The sequence below is a fragment of the Rhinoderma darwinii genome, chromosome 12, assembly GCF_050947455.1.
Source record: "Rhinoderma darwinii isolate aRhiDar2 chromosome 12, aRhiDar2.hap1, whole genome shotgun sequence".
Classification (NCBI taxonomy): domain Eukaryota; kingdom Metazoa; phylum Chordata; class Amphibia; order Anura; family Rhinodermatidae; genus Rhinoderma; species Rhinoderma darwinii.
This window is the reverse complement of record NC_134698.1, coordinates 777,502-797,952: the sequence shown is the minus strand read 5'-3', so window position 1 is coordinate 797,952 and position 20,451 is coordinate 777,502. Positions and strand designations below refer to the sequence as shown.

General features: G+C 40.9%; 2 protein-coding genes across 3 annotated transcripts in view; one reads left to right on the top strand and one right to left on the bottom strand.

Annotated features, from left to right (window-relative positions):
* The first annotated feature begins 6 nt into the window (after window positions 1–6).
* Window positions 7–1,228, top strand: LOC142664791 (unconventional myosin-Ie-like). The gene is made up of 5 exons (XM_075844119.1): window positions 7–99; window positions 189–254; window positions 363–552; window positions 712–893; window positions 1,036–1,228. Exons 1-5 carry the CDS (start codon window positions 21–23, stop codon window positions 1,110–1,112), a joined length of 594 nt encoding a protein of 197 aa, XP_075700234.1. The 5' UTR covers window positions 7–20; the 3' UTR covers window positions 1,113–1,228.
* Window positions 1,229–1,435: 207 nt separating this feature from the next.
* The window catches only part of ZNF687 (zinc finger protein 687), a 31,024-nt gene continuing 12,008 nt past the window's right edge, over window positions 1,436–20,451 (bottom strand). The window contains exons 1-9 of one of the 2 annotated variants that reach the window (XM_075844117.1): window positions 16,695–16,746; window positions 14,382–16,585; window positions 14,030–14,208; window positions 13,767–13,943; window positions 3,824–4,001; window positions 3,436–3,747; window positions 3,195–3,307; window positions 2,935–3,073; window positions 1,436–2,629 (exon numbers count right to left, since the gene is read on the bottom strand). In XM_075844117.1, the coding sequence (XP_075700232.1) occupies window positions 2,192–2,629; window positions 2,935–3,073; window positions 3,195–3,307; window positions 3,436–3,747; window positions 3,824–4,001; window positions 13,767–13,943; window positions 14,030–14,208; window positions 14,382–16,565 (3,720 nt within the window). In that variant the 5' untranslated portion in view covers window positions 16,566–16,585; window positions 16,695–16,746 and the 3' untranslated portion in view covers window positions 1,436–2,191. Of the gene's footprint in view, window positions 2,630–2,934; window positions 3,074–3,194; window positions 3,308–3,435; window positions 3,748–3,823; window positions 4,002–13,766; window positions 13,944–14,029; window positions 14,209–14,381; window positions 16,586–16,694; window positions 16,747–20,451 lie in introns of those variants that run through there. The other variant, XM_075844116.1, reaches the window with a different exon arrangement.

Here is a 20,451-nt window from a genome sequence, read left to right as displayed (position 1 = left end):
AGATCCAGTTCCAGCCAGGAATGGGCGACAGCAGATGCCTCAAGGTAGTTGGAAAGGCGCTGGTGGTTGGCATCGGGCCAGGATTACCCTCAAATTCTAGTAAGTAAAGATTCAGTTTTTACATAAATGTCACTCATGGGCATAGAGAAGAACTTGAAGTGACGTATTCCGGATTCTCTCGTCTGCAGGACCCACCCGGAAGGACAACAGAAAAAGTCAGTACAGCGATGGTCGGGGTAGAGTTACCGGTCATGGTAAGAGTGACGTGTGGACAGGGGAACAGCCCTACCGGTTCTTTATGCCGCTGGCACGTTCTGCGCGAGTTTCGTCCTGTAATTCCTTGTATTCTATTTGGATCCTAGGAAAATCGATGGCCAACGGGGGCAGCAAGAACTCCCGTCTCCGGTTAACACAAAGAATGTCGTTCACGTCCCGACAGAGCAGCGTGGAGCAGCCAAGTCTACCAAGACAGGGGGCCAGTCCTAGGGCCAAAGCACCACCCGCAAACATGGACCTCGGCTTCATGAATGTGCCCGATAAGGGAGTGGCAGGGTGAGAGTGGTGGAAGGGGTTACAGAAGAGTAAGAGGAGGGTGGGATAAGACCAAACAGATCCGTGGTCCGCAGCCTGTGGCTCTCCGACTACTGTGAAACCAAAAAGGGAAAGGCTGGATTCCCATCGATCTCATAAACCGAAACTATTTTCTTCTAGAGTCCTCCGGAGGCTTTCAAAGGAAGTGAAGCCGGTACCTGGTGGAGGAAGAGCCAAGCCCACTCCAAAACCCAAGCCGCAGCCTCAACTCCCCCGCTGCCGCGCACTGTACGCCTATGACGCGCAAGACACGGATGAGCTGAGCTTCAATGCAGAGGAGATCCTGGAGATTGTCCGAGAAGGTGCGGAAGTCACAGCAGGGAACCTGCTACCGTGTCCCAGTGGTTGGGGGTATACATTATTTGTAAATGGAGGGGTGACCATTACCTGTGCATTATCTAGCTTTGCGCCATCTTCCTCACAGAAGCCTATTCCCTTCTGCAGATCCCTCTGGCTGGTGGCAAGGCAGGATTCGAGGCCGGGATGGTCTGTTTCCAGGAAATTATGTGCAGAAGATCTGACCGCCTGGTGCTTGGGTTCGAGAGAGACCTTCAGCTGGACAGTTTTTCTATAATGGCGAGAGCGTCTACTGGGGCCATGTTTTTATTGTGTTTTTATACTTGTTCTCCGGGGGGGGGGGGGGGGGATTCTTCTTTTAATGGAACTGCCAATAAATCTCCTTCCCTCGGCATTGCTATGAGTCACAGCCTGTCCTCTCATGTTCTGATCCACGACGCTACACATCCTGCTCCAGCAGCTGCCCCTAACAATGCGCTCTCCTCTCCATGTGGTGGTACTGACGGTCCGCAGCGCGCCCTGATCCAGATAACATAGTGACCCGGGAGACAGGGAAAGCAGGCTTTATTTCTTGTACACGTGATTGGTTTAGCTTCATATAAAAAAAGTTCATGTAGTAAAATCAAAACTGCAAATCACATTTACAATGAAAACCATAGGGACGAGAAGGACCCCACATCCACCATGTGCGCGGACCTCCGATAGTATCACGTACAGCGCAGCTCCTCGCATACTAGATCTATTACACCACCCGCCATGTTTGATCCGTTATTTTTCGTGTGATTCTCCTCAGCGCCCCCCAACTGCTCCTTATGCGGAGGCCACTGAGGACAGTATGTACAGGCACCACATACAAACGGCTCTGTGGCTGACGATATAATCACCGGGGGAGGGGCTGAGATAAAACTGCTTCCTGCCGCTCTCACAGAGAACATAGCGGAAGCCGCAATTACAACATATAAATAAAATTCACCCCCCCCCCCCCAGTACAGAAGCTTAAAAAAAATGTCCCAAGTCTGGAGACGTGACCCTGGACTAAGTGTGCAGAAAAATAGATATATTTCTAATAAATGTAGTTTACATATGTATAAGGAGCGTCCCGCGTGGTTCTGATCTCGACGATACCGTTCTAATTCTCCAGTGTCTGTAAAAGGAAGTGAGGGGACCCCGGAGGGCTCAGTGTAGACCCCCCGAGATGAAAGGTGCTTGGCAAGGAGGGTTTGTCATAGTATTAAGGCACTTGATCAGACTCCGGGAGGGCGGGCGGGGGCAGCTCACGTGTAATCCGGGCGCCCGCGCTCCCTCAGTTGTCTGTTCCGCTGCTCTGCCGCTGTTTGATGAAGGCCATACCATGCGTGCGGAAGTGAGTGTTGAGGTTGAGCTGACTGTCGAAGCTTTTATTGCAGACCTGGCAGGTCAGTCTACCGTCGGACGACTCTTCCGTCTTCGGGGTCGGCTCGCGCTCCTCCTCGGCCACGTCCTTCATTTTGTGCGTCATGAAGCGATGACGGCTCAGGGAGCCCTGCGAGGTGAAGCACATGCCACACTCTCGGCACTGGTGAGAACTCTCGCTGGTACAATGTTGGGGGATGTGCTGCCGGAAGTCAGCCAGGCTGCTGGTCTTGTAGCCACAGGCTCGGCACTTGAAGCTGTGCTTGGGTTTCTGCAGGGCCGGTTTGATTTTCACGGGCTCGTCACTCCCGGACTCGTCTGATGAGAGTTTTCTTTTCTTAGATGAGACCTGTGGGATTGAGTTCATAGATTCTTAGTTGACATGGTAAAACTATGCAAACTGCAAAGAACTGTGGGTAAACTCCCAACATCTATAACAACCAAAAGCCTGGGGAGGGGAGTATCTATCTTTCAGGAAGGGGAGGAGCCTCTAGGCAAAGGTGACCGAGTGACTCATGGCTGACCTTAGTTGGTGTCAGACAGCTACTTCCGGTCTCCATGAATTCAGGAGGACCGGGTGACTAGCTGCTGCGTCTCCTCTCTATAAATAATATCCCTCATACCACAGAGAAGCTTCACACACTATTATCCTACCTGGGATTTACTGCCATTCCGAGCCACCAGGACCTCCTGACTCCGAGCCTGGTCTGTGACTTTAATGCCGTGCCGCACCTGGATGTGCTTCTCCAGAATGAGGCGGCTGCTGAAGGTGCGCTTTCCCTCCGTGCAGTACCTGAGGGGGGAGGGGAGTGTAGTCAGTCAACCCTAAAATATACATTGTACAAAGAACCAAGTACTGAGAGGGTTATTGTGCACCGGCAGTCATCTGGAGATGGTACCCAGTGTGTATGTACCTGCAGGGGTAAACGCGCTTAATGCCCTCGTGATTGACTCTGACGTGCCGCCGCAGGCTGGGGGCGGAGCAAAAGGAGCGCTCGCACAGACGACACGGAAACTTCTTCACAGACTATAAAACAGCAGAAGACGAAGTGTAAGAAGCGGTGACCAGTCCTACAGCCCCTACACTACCCTGGCACCCTATATACCCACCACCCCTACCCTTATCTATACACCCAGCCCTCCCCTGATCCTGACCTTTCCGTGTTCCTTCTTCATGTGAAGAACATATTCATCCCGCTCCGGAAACCAGGCGTGACAGATCCCGCAGGTGCAGCAGTTGCTCCTCTGTCTGGGCGTCCCTGGTTTTCGCAGCTCTTTTGTCTTGCTCTTTTTCTTTACTTCGGGGGAGCTTGGTGGATCTGAAGACGAGGACTCCTCTACCTCCGCCTCTGGTTCAGGATCAGGATCAGACTGCTTGCTGACAGGAATCTCCATGGGCTCAGGTTTGGGGGTGAGAAGCTCCTGCGATTGAGGGGGGTCCTCCTTCACCACACTGTTATGAGTTGTCTGAAAGACACAAGACACATGAGTGCTCCAATCCGTACAACAGCGCCCCACACAGGTGACTATGACCGGCTCCTACCTTAAGATGCTCCAGCATGGTGCGCTTCTGAGCAAAAAGCAGAGGGCAGTCCGGGCATTTAAACACGCTCACCCTCTGATTCCCCAACTGCTGGTCAAAGTGGGCATGATCCAAATGGGAGCAGAGCAAAGGCTTGTGGGTAAAGACGGTATCACACATCGCACATTTATAGATCATCCTGGTGATAGGAGACAAAAGCCAACAAGCTATGAGCACCATGATTATATTCCTGTCCACCGGGGGCAGTATCATAGCAGTTATATTCTTGTATATAGGGGCAGTATTATAGTAGTTATATTCTTGTATATAGGGGGCAGTATTATAGTTGTTATATTCTTGTATATAGGGGCAGTATTATAGTAGTTATATTCTTGTATATAGGAGCAGTATTATAGTGGTTATATTCTTGTATATAGGGGGCAGTATTATAGTTGTTATATTCTTGTATATAGGGGCAGTATTATAGTAGTTATATTCTTGTATATAGGAGCAGTATTATAGTAGTTATATTCTTGTATATAAGGGCAGTATTATAGTAGTTATATTCTTGTATATAGGGGCAGTATTATAGTAGTTATATTCTTGTATATAGGAGCAGTATTATAGTAGTTATATTCTTGTATATAGGGGGCAGTATTATAGTAGTTATATTCTTGTATATAGAGGGCAGTATTATAGTAGTTATATTCTTGTATATAGGGGCAGTATTATAGTAATTATATTCTTGTATATAGAGGGCAGTATTATAGTGATATATTCTTGTATATAGGGGCAGTATTATAGTAATTATATTCTTGTATATAGAGGCAGTATTATAGTAGTTATATTCTTGTATATAGGGAGCAGTATTATAGTAATTATATTCTTGTATATAGAGGCAGTATTATAGTAGTTATATTCTTGTATATAGGGGGCAGTATTATAGTAGTTATATTCTTGTATATAGGGGCAGTATTATAGTAGTTATATTCTTGTATATAGAGGGCAGTATTATAGTAGTTATATTCTTGTATATAGGGGCAGTATTATAGTAATTATATTCTTGTATATAGAGGGCAGTATTATAGTAGTTATATTCCTGTATATAGGGGGCAGTATTATAGTAGTTATATTCTTGTATATAGGAGCAGTATTATAGTAGTTATATTCTTGTATATAGGGGTCAGTATTATAGTAGTTATATTCTGGTATATAGGGGACAGTATTATAGTAGTTATATTCTTGTATATAGGGGTCAGTATTATAGTAGTTATATTCTTGTATATAGGGGCAGTATTATAGTAATTATATTCTTGTATATAGAGGCAGTATTATAGTAGTTATATTCTTGTATATAGGGGCAGTATTATAGTAGTTATATTCTTGTATATAGGGGCAGTATTATAGTAGTTATATTCTTGTATATAGGGAGCAGTATTATAGTAGTTATATTCTTGTATATAGGAGCAGTATTATAGTAGTTATATTCTTGTATATAGGGGCAGTATTATAGTAATTATATTCTTGTATATAGAGGCAGTATTATAGTAGTTATATTCTTGTATATAGGGGGCAGTATTATAGTAGTTATATTCTTGTATATAGGGGCAGTATTATAGTAGTTATATTCTTGTATATAGGGGCAGTATTATAGAAGTTATATTCTTGTATATAGGGGCAGTATTATAGTAGTTATATTCTTGTATATAGGGGCAGTATTATAGTAATTATATTCTTGTATATAGAGGCAGTATTATAGTAGTTATATTCTTGTATATAGGAGCAGTATTATAGTAGTTATATTCTTGTATATAGGGGGCAGTATTATAGTAGTTATATTCTTGTATATAGGAGGCAGTATTATAGTAGTTATATTCTTGTATATATGAGCAGTATTATAGTAGTTATATTTTTGTATATAGTGGGCAGTATTATAGTAGTTATATTCTTGTATATAAGGTCAGCATTATAGTAGTTATATTCTTGTATATATGGGGCAGTATTATAGTAGTTATATTCTTGTATATAAGGGCAGTATTATAGTAGTTATATTCTTGTATATAGAGGCAGTATAGTAGTTATATTCTTGTATATAGGGAGCAGTATTATAGTAGTTATATTCTTGTATATAGAGGCAGTATAGTAGTTATATTCTTGTATATAGGGAGCAGTATTATAGTAGTTATATTCTTGTATATAGGAGCAGTATTATAGTAGTTACATTCTTGTATATACGGGCAGTATTATAGTAGTTATATTCTTGTATATACGGGCAGTATTATAGTAGTTATATTCTTGTATATAGGGGGCAGTATTATAGTAGTTATATTCTTGTATATAGAGGCAGTATTATAGTAGTTATATTCTTGTATATAGGGGGCAGTATTATAGTAGTTATATTCTTGTATATAGGGGCAGTATTATAGTAGTTATATTCTTGTATATAGGAGCAGTATTATAGTAGTTATATTCTTGTATATAGGGAGCAGTATTATAGTAGTTATATTCTTGTATATACGAGCAGTATTATAGTAGTTATATTCTTGTATATAGGGGGCAGTATTATAGTAGTTATATTCTTATATATTGGGGGCAGTATTATAGTAGTTATATTCTTGTATATAGGAGCAGTATTATAGTAGTTATATTCTTGTATATAGGGGCAGTATTATAGTAATTATATTCTTGTATATAGAGGGCAGTATTATAGTGATATATTCTTGTATATAGGGGCAGTATTATAGTAATTATATTCTTGTATATAGAGGCAGTATTATAGTAGTTATATTCTTGTATATAGGGGCAGTATTATAGTAGTTATATTCTTGTATATAGGGGCAGTATTATAGTAGTTATATTCTTGTATATAGGGAGCAGTATTATAGTAGTTATATTCTTGTATATAGGAGCAGTATTATAGTAGTTATATTCTTGTATATAGGGGCAGTATTATAGTAATTATATTCTTGTATATAGAGGCAGTATTATAGTAGTTATATTCTTGTATATAGGGGCAGTATTATAGTAGTTATATTCTTGTATATAGGGGCAGTATTATAGAAGTTATATTCTTGTATATAGGGGCAGTATTATAGTAGTTATATTCTTGTATATAGGGGCAGTATTATAGTAATTATATTCTTGTATATAGAGGCAGTATTATAGTAGTTATATTCTTGTATATAGGAGCAGTATTATAGTAGTTATATTCTTGTATATAGGGGGCAGTATTATAGTAGTTATATTCTTGTATATAGGAGGCAGTATTATAGTAGTTATATTCTTGTATATATGAGCAGTATTATAGTAGTTATATTTTTGTATATAGTGGGCAGTATTATAGTAGTTATATTCTTGTATATAGGGGCAGTATTATAGTGGTTATATTCTTGTATATAGGGGCATTATTATAGTAGTTATATTCTTGTATATAGGAGGCAGTATTATAGTAGTTATATTCTTGTATATAGGAGCGGTATTATAGTAGTTATGTTCTTGTATATAGTGGGCAGTATTATAGTAGTTATATTCTTGTATATAGGAGCAGTATTATAGTAGTTATATGCTTGTATATAGGAGCAGTATTATAGTAGTTATATTCTTGTATATAGGGAGCAGTATTATAGTAGTTATATTCTTGTATATACGAGCAGTATTATAGTAGTTATATTCTTGTATATAGGGGGCAGTATTATAGTAGTTATATTCTTGTATATAGGGGCAGTATTATAGTAGTTATATTCTTGTATATACGGGCAGTATTATAGTAGTTATATTCTTGTATATAGGGGGCAGTATTATAGTAGTTATATTCTTGTATATAGAGGCAGTATTATAGTAGTTATATTCTTGTATATAGGGACCAGTATTATAGTAGTTATATTCTTGTATATAGGGGCAGTATTATAGTAGTTATATTCTTGTATATAGGAGCAGTATTATAGTAGTTATATTCTTGTATATAGGAGCAGTATTATAGTAGTTATATTCTTATATATTGGGGGCAGTATTATAGTAGTTATATTCTTGTATATAGGAGCAGTATTATAGTAGTTATACTCTTGTATATAGGGGGCAGTATTATAGTAGTTATATTCTTGTATATAGGAGCAGTATTATAGTAGTTATACTCTTGTATATAGGGGGCAGTATTATAGTAGTTATATTCTTGTATATTGGGGGCAGTATTATAGTAGTTATATTCTTGTATATAGGGAGCAGTATTATAGTAGTTATATTCTTGTATATAGGGGGCAGTTTTATAGTAGTTATATTCTTGTATATAGGGGGCAGTTTTATAGTAGTTATATTCTTGTATATAGAAGCAGTATTATAGTAGTTATATTCTTGTATATAGGAGCAGTATTATAGTAGTTATGTTCTTGTATATAGGGGGCAGTATTATAGTAGTTATATTCTTGTATATAGGAGCAGTATTATAGTAGTTATATGCTTGTATATAGGAGGAGTATTATAGTAGTTATATTCTTGTATATAGGGAGCAGTATTATAGTAGTTATATTCTTGTATATACGAGCAGTATTATAGTAGTTATATTCTTGTATATAGGGGGCAGTATTATAGTAGTTATATTCTTGTATATAGGGGCAGTATTATAGTAGTTATATTCTTGTATATACGAGCAGTATTATAGTAGTTATATTCTTGTATATAGGGGGCAGTATTATAGTAGTTATATTCTTGTATATAGAGGCAGTATTATAGTAGTTATATTCTTGTATATAGGGGGCAGTATTATAGTAGTTATATTCTTGTATATAGGGGCAGTATTATAGTAGTTATATTCTTGTATATACGAGCAGTATTATAGTAGTTATATTCTTGTATATAGGGGGCAGTATTATAGTAGTTATATTCTTATATATTGGGGGCAGTATTATAGTAGTTATATTCTTGTATATAGGAGCAGTATTATAGTAGTTATACTCTTGTATATAGGGGGCAGTATTATAGTAGTTATATTCTTGTATATACGAGCAGTATTATAGTAGTTATATTCTTGTATATTGGGGGCAGTATTATAGTAGTTATATTCTTGTATATAGGAGCAGTATTATAGTAGTTATATTCTTGTATATGGGGGGCAGTATTATAGTAGTTATATTCTTGTATATAGGGGCAGTATTATAGTAGTTATATTCTTGTATATAGGAGCAGTATTATAGTAGTTATATTCTTGTATATAGGGGCAGTATTATAGTAGTTATATTCTTGTATATAGGGGCAGTATTATAGTAATTATATTCTTGTATATAGAGGCAGTATTATAGTAGTTATATTCTTGTATATAGGAGCAGTATTATAGTAGTTATATTCTTGTATATAGAGGCAGTATTATAGTAGTTATATTCTTGTATATAGGAGCAGTATTATAGTAGTTATATTCTTGTATATAGTGGGCAGTATTATAGTAGTTATATTCTTGTATATAGGGGCAGTATTATAGTGGTTATATTCTTGTATATAGGAGCAGTATTATAGTAGTTATATTCTTGTATATAGGGGGCAGTATTATAGTAGTTATATTCTTGTATATAGGAGCAGTATTATAGTAGTTATATTCTTGTATATAGGAGCAGTATTATAGTAGTTATATTCTTGTATATAGGAGCAGTATTATAGTAGTTATATTCTTGTATATAGGGGGCAGTATTATAGTAGTTATATTATTGTATATAGGAGTATTATAGTAGTTATATCCTTGTATATAGGGGGCAGTATTATAGTAGTTATATTCTTGTATATAGGGAGCAGTATTATAGTAGTTATATTCTTGTATATAGGAGCAGTATTATAGTAGTTATATTCTTGTATATAGGAGCAGTATTATAGTAGTTATATTCTTGTATATAGGGGGCAGCATTATAGTAGTTATATTCTTGTATATAGGGGGCAGCATTATAGTAGTTATATTCTTGTATATATGGGGCAGTATTATAGTAGTTATATTCTTGTATATAAGGGCAGTATTATAGTAGTTATATTCTTGTATATACGAGCAGTATTATAGTAGTTATATTCTTGTATATAGTGGGCAGTATTATAGTAGTTATATTCTTGTATATAGGAGCAGTATTATAGTAGTTATATTCTTGTATATAGGGAGCAGTATTATAGTAGTTATATTCTTGTATATAGGAGCAGTATTATAGTAGTTATATCCTTGTATATAGGAGCAGTATTCTAGTAGTTATATTCTTGTATATTGGAGCAGTATTATAGCAGTTATATTATTGTATATAGGGGCAGTATTATAGTAGTTATATTTTTGTATATAGGGAGCAGTATTATAGTAGTTATATTCTTGTATATTGGGGGCAGTATTATAGTAGTTATATTCTTGTATATAGGAGCAGTATTATAGTAGTTATATTCTTGTATATAGGAGCAGTATTATAGCAGTTATATTATTGTATATAGGAGCAGTATTATAGCAGTTATATTATTGTATATAGGAGCAGTATTATAGCAGTTATATTCTTGTATATAGGGGCAGTATTATAGTAGTTATATTCTTGTATATAGGGGACAGTATTATAGTAGTTATATTCTTGTATATAGGGGGCAGTATTATAGTAGTTATATTCTTGTATATGGGAGCAGTATTATAGTAGTTATATTCTTGTATATAGGGGGCAGTATTATAGTAGTTATATTCCTGTATATAGGAGCAGTATTATAGTAGTTATATTCTTGTATATAGGAGCAGTATTATAGTAGTTATATTCTTGTATATAGGAGCAGTATTATAGTAGTTATATTCTTGTATATAGGAGCAGTATTATAGTAGTTATATCCTTGTATATAGGAGCAGTATTCTAGTAGTTATATTCTTGTATATTGGAGCAGTATTATAGCAGTTATATTATTGTATATAGGGGCAGTATTATAGTAGTTATATTTTTGTATATAGGGAGCAGTATTATAGTAGTTATATTCTTGTATATTGGGGGCAGTATTATAGTAGTTATATTCTTGTATATAGGAGCAGTATTATAGTAGTTATATTCTTGTATATAGGAGCAGTATTATAGCAGTTATATTATTGTATATAGGAGCAGTATTATAGCAGTTATATTATTGTATATAGGAGCAGTATTATAGCAGTTATATTCTTGTATATAGGGGCAGTATTATAGTAGTTATATTCTTGTATATAGGGGACAGTATTATAGTAGTTATATTCTTGTATATAGGGGGCAGTATTATAGTAGTTATATTCTTGTATATGGGAGCAGTATTATAGTAGTTATATTCTTGTATATAGGGGGCAGTATTATAGTAGTTATATTCCTGTATATAGGAGCAGTATTATAGTAGTTATATTCTTGTATATAGGAGCAGTATTATAGTAGTTATATTCTTGTATATAGGAGCAGTATTATAGTAGTTATATCCTTGTATATAGGAGCAGTATTCTAGTAGTTATATTCTTGCATATAGGAGCAGTATTCTAGTAGTTATATTCCTGTATATTGGAGCAGTATTATAGCAGTTCTATTATTGTATATAGGGGCAGTATTATAGTAGTTATATTCTTGCATATAGGGAGCAGTATTATAGTAGTTATATTCTTGCATATAGGGGGCAGTATTATAGTAGTTATATTCTTGTATATAGGAGCAGTATTATAGTAGTTATATTCCTGTATATAGGAGCAGTATTATAGTAGTTATATTCTTATATATAGGGGGCAGTTTTATAGTAGTTATATTCTTGTATATAGAGGCAGTATTATAGTAGTTATATTCTTGTATATAGAGGCAGTATTATAGTAGTTATATTCTTGTATATAGGAGCAGTATTATAGTAGTTATGTTCTTGTATATAGGAGCAGTATTATAGCAGTTATATTATTGTATATAGGAGCAGTATTATAGCAGTTATATTCTTGTATAGAGGGGCAGTATTATAGTAGTTATATTCTTGTATATAGGAGCAGTATTATAGTAGTTATATTCTTGTATATATGGGCAGTATTATAGTAGTTATATTCTTGTATATAGGGGCAGTATTATAGTAATTATATTCTTGTATATAGGGAGCAGTATTATAGTAGTTATATTCTTGTATATAGGGGCAGTATTATAGTAGTTATATTCTTGTATATAGGAGCAGTATTATAGTAGTTATATTCTTGTATATATGGGGCAGTATTATAGTAGTTCTATTCCTGTATATAGGAGCATTATTATAGTAGTTATATTCTTATGTATAGGAGCAGTATTATAGTAGTTATATTCTTGTATATAGGGGGCAGTATTATAGTAGTTATATTCTTGTATATAGGGGCAGTATTATAGTAGTTATATTCTTGTATATAGGGGCAGTATTATAGTAGATATATTCTTGTATATAGGGGGCAGTATTATAGTAGTTATATTCTTGTATATAGGGGCAGTATTATAGTAGTTATATTCTTGTATATAGGAGCAGTATTATAGTAGTTATATTCTTGTATATGGGGGCAGTAGTATAGTAGTTATATTCTTGTATATAGGGGCAGTATTATAGTAGTTATATTCTTGTATATAGGAGCAGTATTATAGTAGTTATATTCTTGTATATAGGAGCAGTATTATAGTAGTTATATTCTTGTATATAGGGGCAGTATTATAGTAGTTATATTCTTGTATATAGAGGCAGTATAGTAGTTATATTCTTGTATATAGGGGCAGTATAGTAGTTATATTCTTGTATATAGGGGCAGTATTATAGTAGTTCTATTCTTGTATATAGGGGCAGTATTATAGTAGTTATATTCTTGTATATAGGAGCAGTATTATAGTAGTTATATTCTTGTATATAGGAGCAGTATTATAGTAGTTATATTCTTGTATATAGGGGGCAGTATTATAGTAGTTATATTCTTGTATATAGGGGGCAGTATTATAGTAGTTATATTCTTGTATATAGGGGCAGTATTATAGTAGTTATATTCTTGTATATAGGAGGCAGTATTATAGTAGTTATATTCTTGTATATAGGGGGCAGTATTATAGTAGTTATATTCTTGTATATAGAGGCAGTATAGTAGTTATATTCTTGTATATAGGAGCAGTATTATAGTAGTTATATTCTTGTATATAGGGAGCAGTATTATAGTAGTTATATTCTTGTATATAGGGGCAGTATTATAGTAGTTATATTCTTGTATATAGAGGCAGTATAGTAGTTATATTCTTGTATATAGGGAGCAGTATTATAGTAGTTATATTCTTGTATATGGGGACAGTATTATAGTAGTTATATTCTTGTATATGGGGACAGTATTATAGTAGTTATATTCTTGTATATAGGAGCAGTATTATAGTAGTTATATTCTTGTATATAGGGGCAGTATTATAGTAGTTATATTCTTGTATATGGGGACAGTATTATAGTAGTTATATTCTTGTATATAGGAGCAGTATTATAGTGATATATTCTTGTATATAGGGAGCAGTATTATAGTGATATATTCTTGTATATAGGGGCAGTATTATAGTAGTTATATTCTTGTATATAGGGGGCAGTATTATAGTAGTTATATTCTTGTATATAGGGGGCAGTATTATAGTAGTTATATTCTTGTATATAGGAGCAGTATTATAGTAGTTATATTCTTGTATATAGGAGCAGTATTATAGTAGTTATATTTTTGTATATAGGGAGCAGTATTATAGTAGTTATATTCTTGTATATAGGGGCAGTATTATAGTAGTTATATTCTTGTATATAGGGAGCAGTATTATAGTAGTTATATTCTTGTATATAGGGGGCAGTATTATAGTAGATCTAGTAAGGCATATGGACAGGAATTGTACAGAAAGACCCTTTAAGGAAGTAATGTCACTTTTACAGCACTCCCACATTGCCCTCTTTAATGTCACCCCCCGTAGATCAGAGATTACCACGCATACATCTGATGAGACGCTGGGAGATCAGGACTGCTGGCACTTACTTGGCCTGTTGGTTGTTGAATCCTGGATGTTGGGTGTAGATGTGGGCATGAGCACTGGGAGCAGATTTAAAGGCCATGGGGCAGACCGGGCACTTATGAAATACCTCACAATGAGACGTTTGAATGTGAGACTTGATGGAGTTGACTCCTCCAAACACCACCGCACAACTCTGGCACCTGTAAGAGGACAGACAGTGATATTATTAACCGGCGGGCACCATACAGGCCTCTCAGTCCTAGTGATTGTCTCTATAATAAAATACCTGTAGCCAATCCTGCGTGAGAAATGTAAACAGGTTTCCTTCAGGTGAGTCTGAAAGTTTTCTATGCGGAAGTTCCCCCCACATTCTGGGCACACATTGGGGGGGCTCTGTTTGTGCATGCGCTGGTGAGCCTCAAAGCTGCATCGGTTTGGCATCATCATGGGACAGTAAGAACACACCTGCAAGAGATGTAATGAAGGCAGGTCCTGTGACACCCTGATAGGCCACCAATCAATCTTCCTACCAGGTCCGCATTATTTTATTTTCAACCCCCCCCCCCCCCCCCCCCACACTTCTCTCCCCCTAGGACTTCACCAATGTGCCCAGCATTCTCCATACATCTGACACCTACCGTACTGCCGCCGGCTGGAGAGGCGGAGATCTGCTGGAAGTGAAGCGCCAGTCCTGCCTTGTTCTTACACTGCTCTTTACACTCCAAGCAGCGGAAGGTGGAGTAGGTGGATTGCTCGGGTAGAATGGCGGAGTCGCTGGTCGGGCTGGCTGTAGCTGCTGTGTCCTGAGCCGGACCAGGCGTGGATGCATTTCCTGGAGTCAGAACAGCGACGGATACAAGAGGCGTGACATCCGGCTGCCCGATCATCTGCTCCAGGGTGATTGGCCTCATGACCAGGTGTGAGCACTGCATTACCAGTCCGTTGTCCTTGTGCTTGCGGGCGTGCAAGAGGAGGCTGCACTTATTAAAGAAAACCAAGCGCTTGATGCAGTGGTTGCAGGTGACCTCAATTCTCATGCTCCGTCGGTCATAGTGCCGGGCCAAGCTTTTCTCCAAGGCAAACGAGTCTCCACATTCTAAGCAGCGGAAACCAAATAGCGGAAGGCTGACGCTGGACTCTGCTGGTGGAGTGAGGTTTGGTTTGTATGTGGGAAGTAAGTTCTTGCTGTTGAGGATTTTATTGAAGTTCTCCACCAGGCTGGACTGCGTGCGGGAGATGACGGTCCCGGCTACGGCTGGTGTCGGTTTCTGGGACTGCACCATGACTACTGTAGCGCTGCGTTGTGGGCTGCTTGTAGTGCTGATAGTAGAGGTGGTGCACACCTGGTTGGTAAGAGAGGCTGTGGTGGACAAGGGCTGCTGTACCAGATGAATAATATTCTTGGTCAGGACTTTATTGGCCTTGGAAGGTAAGACCACTGCTTTCTGCTGAGCCACGCTTGCTGCCATGAGCATGACACTGCTGGCATTCTGAATGGTGGATACCGGTAGTATGGAGCCCTGCAGCTTTACTCCATTGCCCAGTGGGAGTTTCACCACTTGAGTTGCTTCCACTTTTGATGGACTAGGAAGATCGGTTTTCTCCTTTGGAGATGATACATTAGCATCTTCTTTAGGGTCTGTGGTGTTCTCTTGGCTGGATTCAGAAATGGGAGGCTGGGGGGAGCCGTCAGACAGCTGTACGGAGGTGACCGTATCAGAGTCGGAGGACACCCTGGTAACAGTCCTTGTGATGCTCCCAGATTGTGTCTTTATGGTTTTGATGCGGACTTTGAGGGGTCTTGAAGAGTTTGATGATGGGGAGCTGATGCCGTCATCTTCCTCGAGGTCACTAGGTAGGCTTCTCGGGCTCCAGTGCGGCTCATCCTTCACTCCAGGACCCTCAGGTTCACTACTTGCTTTGGAGAGCTTTGGAATATCAGTAAGCTCCAGGTGGGGTTCAGGACTTGTTGGCGGTTTGGGCGCTACGCCATCGACGTCATTCAGGGTACTCGTTTTCTCAGGGATCTTGATGGAACCAACCTCAGGTTTGTGCTCGGGGCTGCTCCACGCAGGTATCAGAGGTTCAGTGTAATGAACAGGAGGGGAACCCTTTAAAAGTTCTGAAGAACCATCTATTGAAGCTGCAGGGCTCCCTGGAGGATCTTCATCTGGCTCTTTCTTGATGGAGGGTGTTCCCAGACACAGTCCCAGAGATCCAACGCCTCCAGCAATTTTACTAATGGAGAAGGGTGGAGGGCTGACTCTTGGCAGGCTGTGGCCTTCATCCACTGACAATTCAGCTGACGGAGGACAGAGATCTGGGTCAGGGGACTCAAACATCGGCCTCTCCTTTAGTTTAACATCCCTTGGCCTGTCAATCAACTCAGACACATGGCTGTCGATGGGATTATCCACCGGCGTGAAGTCCGTGAACAGATCTAAGGTTTTACTGGCTTTTTGTCTAGGTGCCCAGTTCTCTCCTCCATTAGAAGCTGGAGGTGCGGCTGCCAATGTCCGAGGTACCTCTGGGCTGTTGAATCCATTCTGAAGGAGTCGAGTACCTAGACCTGGTGTGTCCTTCCCATGAATGTCCAGTAAGTCCGGCTGTTCAGGACAGACTGTGTTCTTGACTATGACACTGACCGTGGTGATGTCCGTCTGTGAAGGTCCATGCTCTGCACTCACTGCTTCCCCCGATGAAGGTTTCCCTTGTCCTTCTGAATCCTCGGGCCCCGAGTGAATTGCCTCATTTGCATCCATGTCTGGAATATCAAATGCAGCTAAAAGATCATCGAAGTCCGGGGTTTTCATGTCGCCCATGATGAACTTCACGGCCGGGCCTAGGAGAGGAAACAGTCAGAGAATAAGCGTCATGTAATAGATGCCGTGCAGCGGTGATTGTAGATTATAATACACTCCAGAGATTACTATCTACAAACAATATCAAACCTTTCAGCACTGACACAGTTAAAGATTGCCATCCCCCTGCCCGTGATTGTGTGGTGTGCCGGACGTCTCCGTTATAAGTCCATGCTGCACAGCTAGGCCGGATCCCTGCTGCATGGCTGATTACACCGAGCCGCTGATGTCATCCGGAGATCGACCCCCCCCCCCCCCCAACACACTATCTGCAATAGGATCTCCTAACGGCAGTGTCCCTGTCTGAGCTGCAGCTGGATCTACTGCCCGTGGACAGACCCTTGCTTTGTCCTGCAAATGTCAAGAGGCCAGACGTGCAGCAGGAATCACATGACCTGTGAGGGGGGCACTGCCACAGGGTGGGAAACACAAACACACCCTATCAGCGCAGCCTGGACAATGAGGAGGATGCCGACATACTGCCGAGACCGGGAGCAGACAGGACCCCGACACCTCCCCAGACACGTTCCTCAGACCCTGGCACCTGAACAGGCTCAGCAGGGACACCAACATCTTCCTGCTATATAGGTCTATACCAGATCATAATACTCAAGTGTCAGCAGAAGACAAAACTCATAATCAGGGATCGTAGTAACAGGGAGAGAAGCAGTCTATACGTCACGCAGAGAGAAGCCGTCTATACGCCACACAGAGAGAGAAGCAGTCTATACGCCATACACAGAGAAAAGCCGTCTATACGCCACACAGAGAGAAAAGCCGTCTATACGCCACACAGAGAGAGATGCCGTCTATACGCCATACAGAGGGAGAGAGAAGACGTCTATACGCCCCACAGAGAGAAAAGCCGTCTATACGCCATACAGGGAAAGACAGATAAGCCGTCTATACGCCACGCAGAGAGAGAAGCCGTCTATACGCCACACAGAGAGAGAAGCCGTCTATACGCCACACAGAGAGAGAAGCCGTCTATACGCCACACAGAGAGAGAAGCCGTCTATACGCCACACAGAGAGAGAAGCCGTCTATACGCCACACAGAGAGAAGCCGTCTATACGCCACAAAGAGGGAGAAGACGTCTATACGCCATACAGAGAGAGCTAGAGAAGCCGTCTATACGCCACGCAGAGAGAGAAGCCGTCTATACGCCACACAGAGAGAGAAGACGTCTATATGCCACACAGAGAGAGAAGACGTCTATATGCCACACAGAGAGAGAAGCCGTCTATACGCCACGCAGAGAGAAAAGCCGTCTATACGCCACACAGAGAGAGAAGGCGTCTATACGCCATACAGAGGGAGAGAGAAGACGTCTATACGCCCCACAGAGAGAAAAGCCGTCTATACGCCATACAGGGAAAGACAGATAAGCCGTCTATACGCCACGCAGAGAGAGAAGCCGTCTATACGCCACACAGAGAGAGAAGCCGTCTATACGCCACACAGAGAGAGAAGCCGTCTATACGCCACACAGAGAGAGAAGCCGTCTATACGCCACACAGAGAGAGAAGCCGTCTATACGCCACGCAGAGAGAGAGAAGCCGTCTATACGCCACGCAGAGAGAGAAGACGTCTATACGCCACGCAGAGAGAGAAGACGTCTATACGCCACACAGAGGGAGAAGACGTCTATACGCCACACAGAGAGAGAGAAGCAATCTATGCGCCACACAGAGAGAAGCCGTCTATACGCCACGCAGAGAGAAGCCATCTATACGCCACGCAGAGAAAAGCCATCTATACGCCACGCAGTGAGAGAAGCCGTCTATACGCCACGCAGAGAGAGAAGCCGTCTATACGCCACGCAGAGAGAGGCCGTCTATACGCCACACAGAGAGAGAAGCCGTCTATACGCCACACAGAGAGAGAAGCCGTCTATACGCCACACAGAGAGAGAAGCCGTCTATACGCCACACAGAGAGAGAAGACGTCTATACGCCACAAAGAGGGAGAAGACGTCTATACGCCATACAGAGAGAGCTAGAGAAGCCGTCTATACGCCACGCAGAGAGAGAAGCCGTCTATACGCCACACAGAGAGAGAAGACGTCTATATGCCACACAGAGAGAGAAGTCTATACGCCACACAGAGAGTGAAAGACGTCTATACGCCACACAGAGAGTGAGAAGCAATCTATACGCCACACAGAGAGAGAAGCTGTCTATACGCCACGCAGAGAGAAGCCATCTATACACCACTCAGAGAGAAGCCATCTATACGCCACGCAGAGAGAAGCCATCTATATGCCACGCAGTGAGAGAAGCCGTCTATACGCCACCCAGAGAGAGAAGCCGTCTATACGCCACACAGAGAGAGAAGCCGTCTATACGCCACACAGAGAGAGAAGCCGTCTATACGCCACACAGAGAGAGAAGCCGTCTATACGCCACACAGAGAGAGAAGCCGTCTATACGCCACACAGAGAGAGAAGCCGTCTATACGCCACAGAGAGAGGACGTCTATACGCCACACAGAGAGAATCCGTCTATACGCCACACAGAGAGAATCCGTCTATACGCCACACAGAGAGAGAAGCCGTCTATACGCCACACAGAGAGAGAATCCGTCTATACGCCACACAGAGAGAGAAGCCGTCTATACGCCACACAGAGAGAGAAGCCGTCTATACGCCACGCAGACAGAGAAGACGTCTATACGCCACACAGAGAGAGACAACGTCTATACGCCACACAGAGAGAAGCCGTCTATACGCCACACAGGGCGAAAGGCCGTCTATATGCCACAGAGAGAGAGAAGCCGTCTATACGCCACAGAGAGAGAAGCCGTCTATACAGAGAGAGAAGCCATCTATACGCCACAGAGAGAGAGATGTCTATACACCACGCAGGGTGAAAGGCCGTCTATATGCCACACAGAGAGAGAAGACGTCTAGAGAGAATCCGTCTATACGCCACACAGAGAGAAGACGTCTATGCGCCACACAGAGAGAGAAGACGTCTATATGCCACACAGAGAGAGGACGTCTATACGCCACACAGAGAGAGAAGGCGTCTATACGCCACACAGAGAGAGAAGGCGTCTATACGCCACACAGAGAGAGAAGCCGTCTATACGGCACACAGAGGGAGAAGCCGTCTATACGCCACACAGAGGGAGAAGCCGTCTATACGCCACACAGAGGGAGAAGCCGTCTATACGCCACACAGAGGGAGAAGCCGTCTATGCGCCACGCAGAGAGAGAAGCCGTCTGTACGCCACACAAAGAGAGAAGCCGTCTATACGCCATACAGAGTGAGAAGCCGTCTATACGCCACACAGAGAGAAGCAGTCTATACGCCACACAGAGAGAAGCCGTCTATACGTCACAGAGAGAAGCCTTCCATACGCCATACAGAGAGAAGCCGTCTATACGCCACACAGAGAGAGAAGCCATCTATACGCCATACAGAGAGAATCCGTCTATACGCCACACAGAGAGAGAAGACGTCTAGAGAGACCCGTCTATACGCCACACAGAGAAAATCCGTCTATGCGCCACACAGAGAGAGAAGACGTCTATGCGCCACACAGAGAGAGAAGACGTCTATGCGCCACACAGAGAGAGAAGACGTCTATGCGCCACACAGAGAGAGAAGACGTCTATGCGCCATACAGAGAGAGAAGCTGTCTATACGCCATACAGAGAGAGAAGCCGTCTATACGCCATACAGAGAGAGAAGACGTCTATGCGCCACAAAGAGTGAGAAGCCGTCTATGCGCCACACAGAGAGAGAAGACGTCTATACGCCACACAGAGGGGGAACGGAGCCCCGGCTTATATTGTGTACTCGCCCTTGTGCCGCTGTGACCCATTGAGGCCTGGACTACA

Bases quoted from the DNA above. Each gene is read 5' to 3' on its own strand.
- LOC142664791 (XM_075844119.1), top strand. From the start codon at position 21: ATGGGCGACAGCAGATGCCTCAAGGTAGTTGGAAAGGCGCTGGTGGTT. The intron at 553-711 runs GTGAGAGTGGTG...ATTTTCTTCTAG, and splicing joins CCCGATAAGGGAGTGGCAGG to AGTCCTCCGGAGGCTTTCAA. The intron at 894-1,035 runs GTGCGGAAGTCA...TCCCTTCTGCAG, and splicing joins CCTGGAGATTGTCCGAGAAG to ATCCCTCTGGCTGGTGGCAA.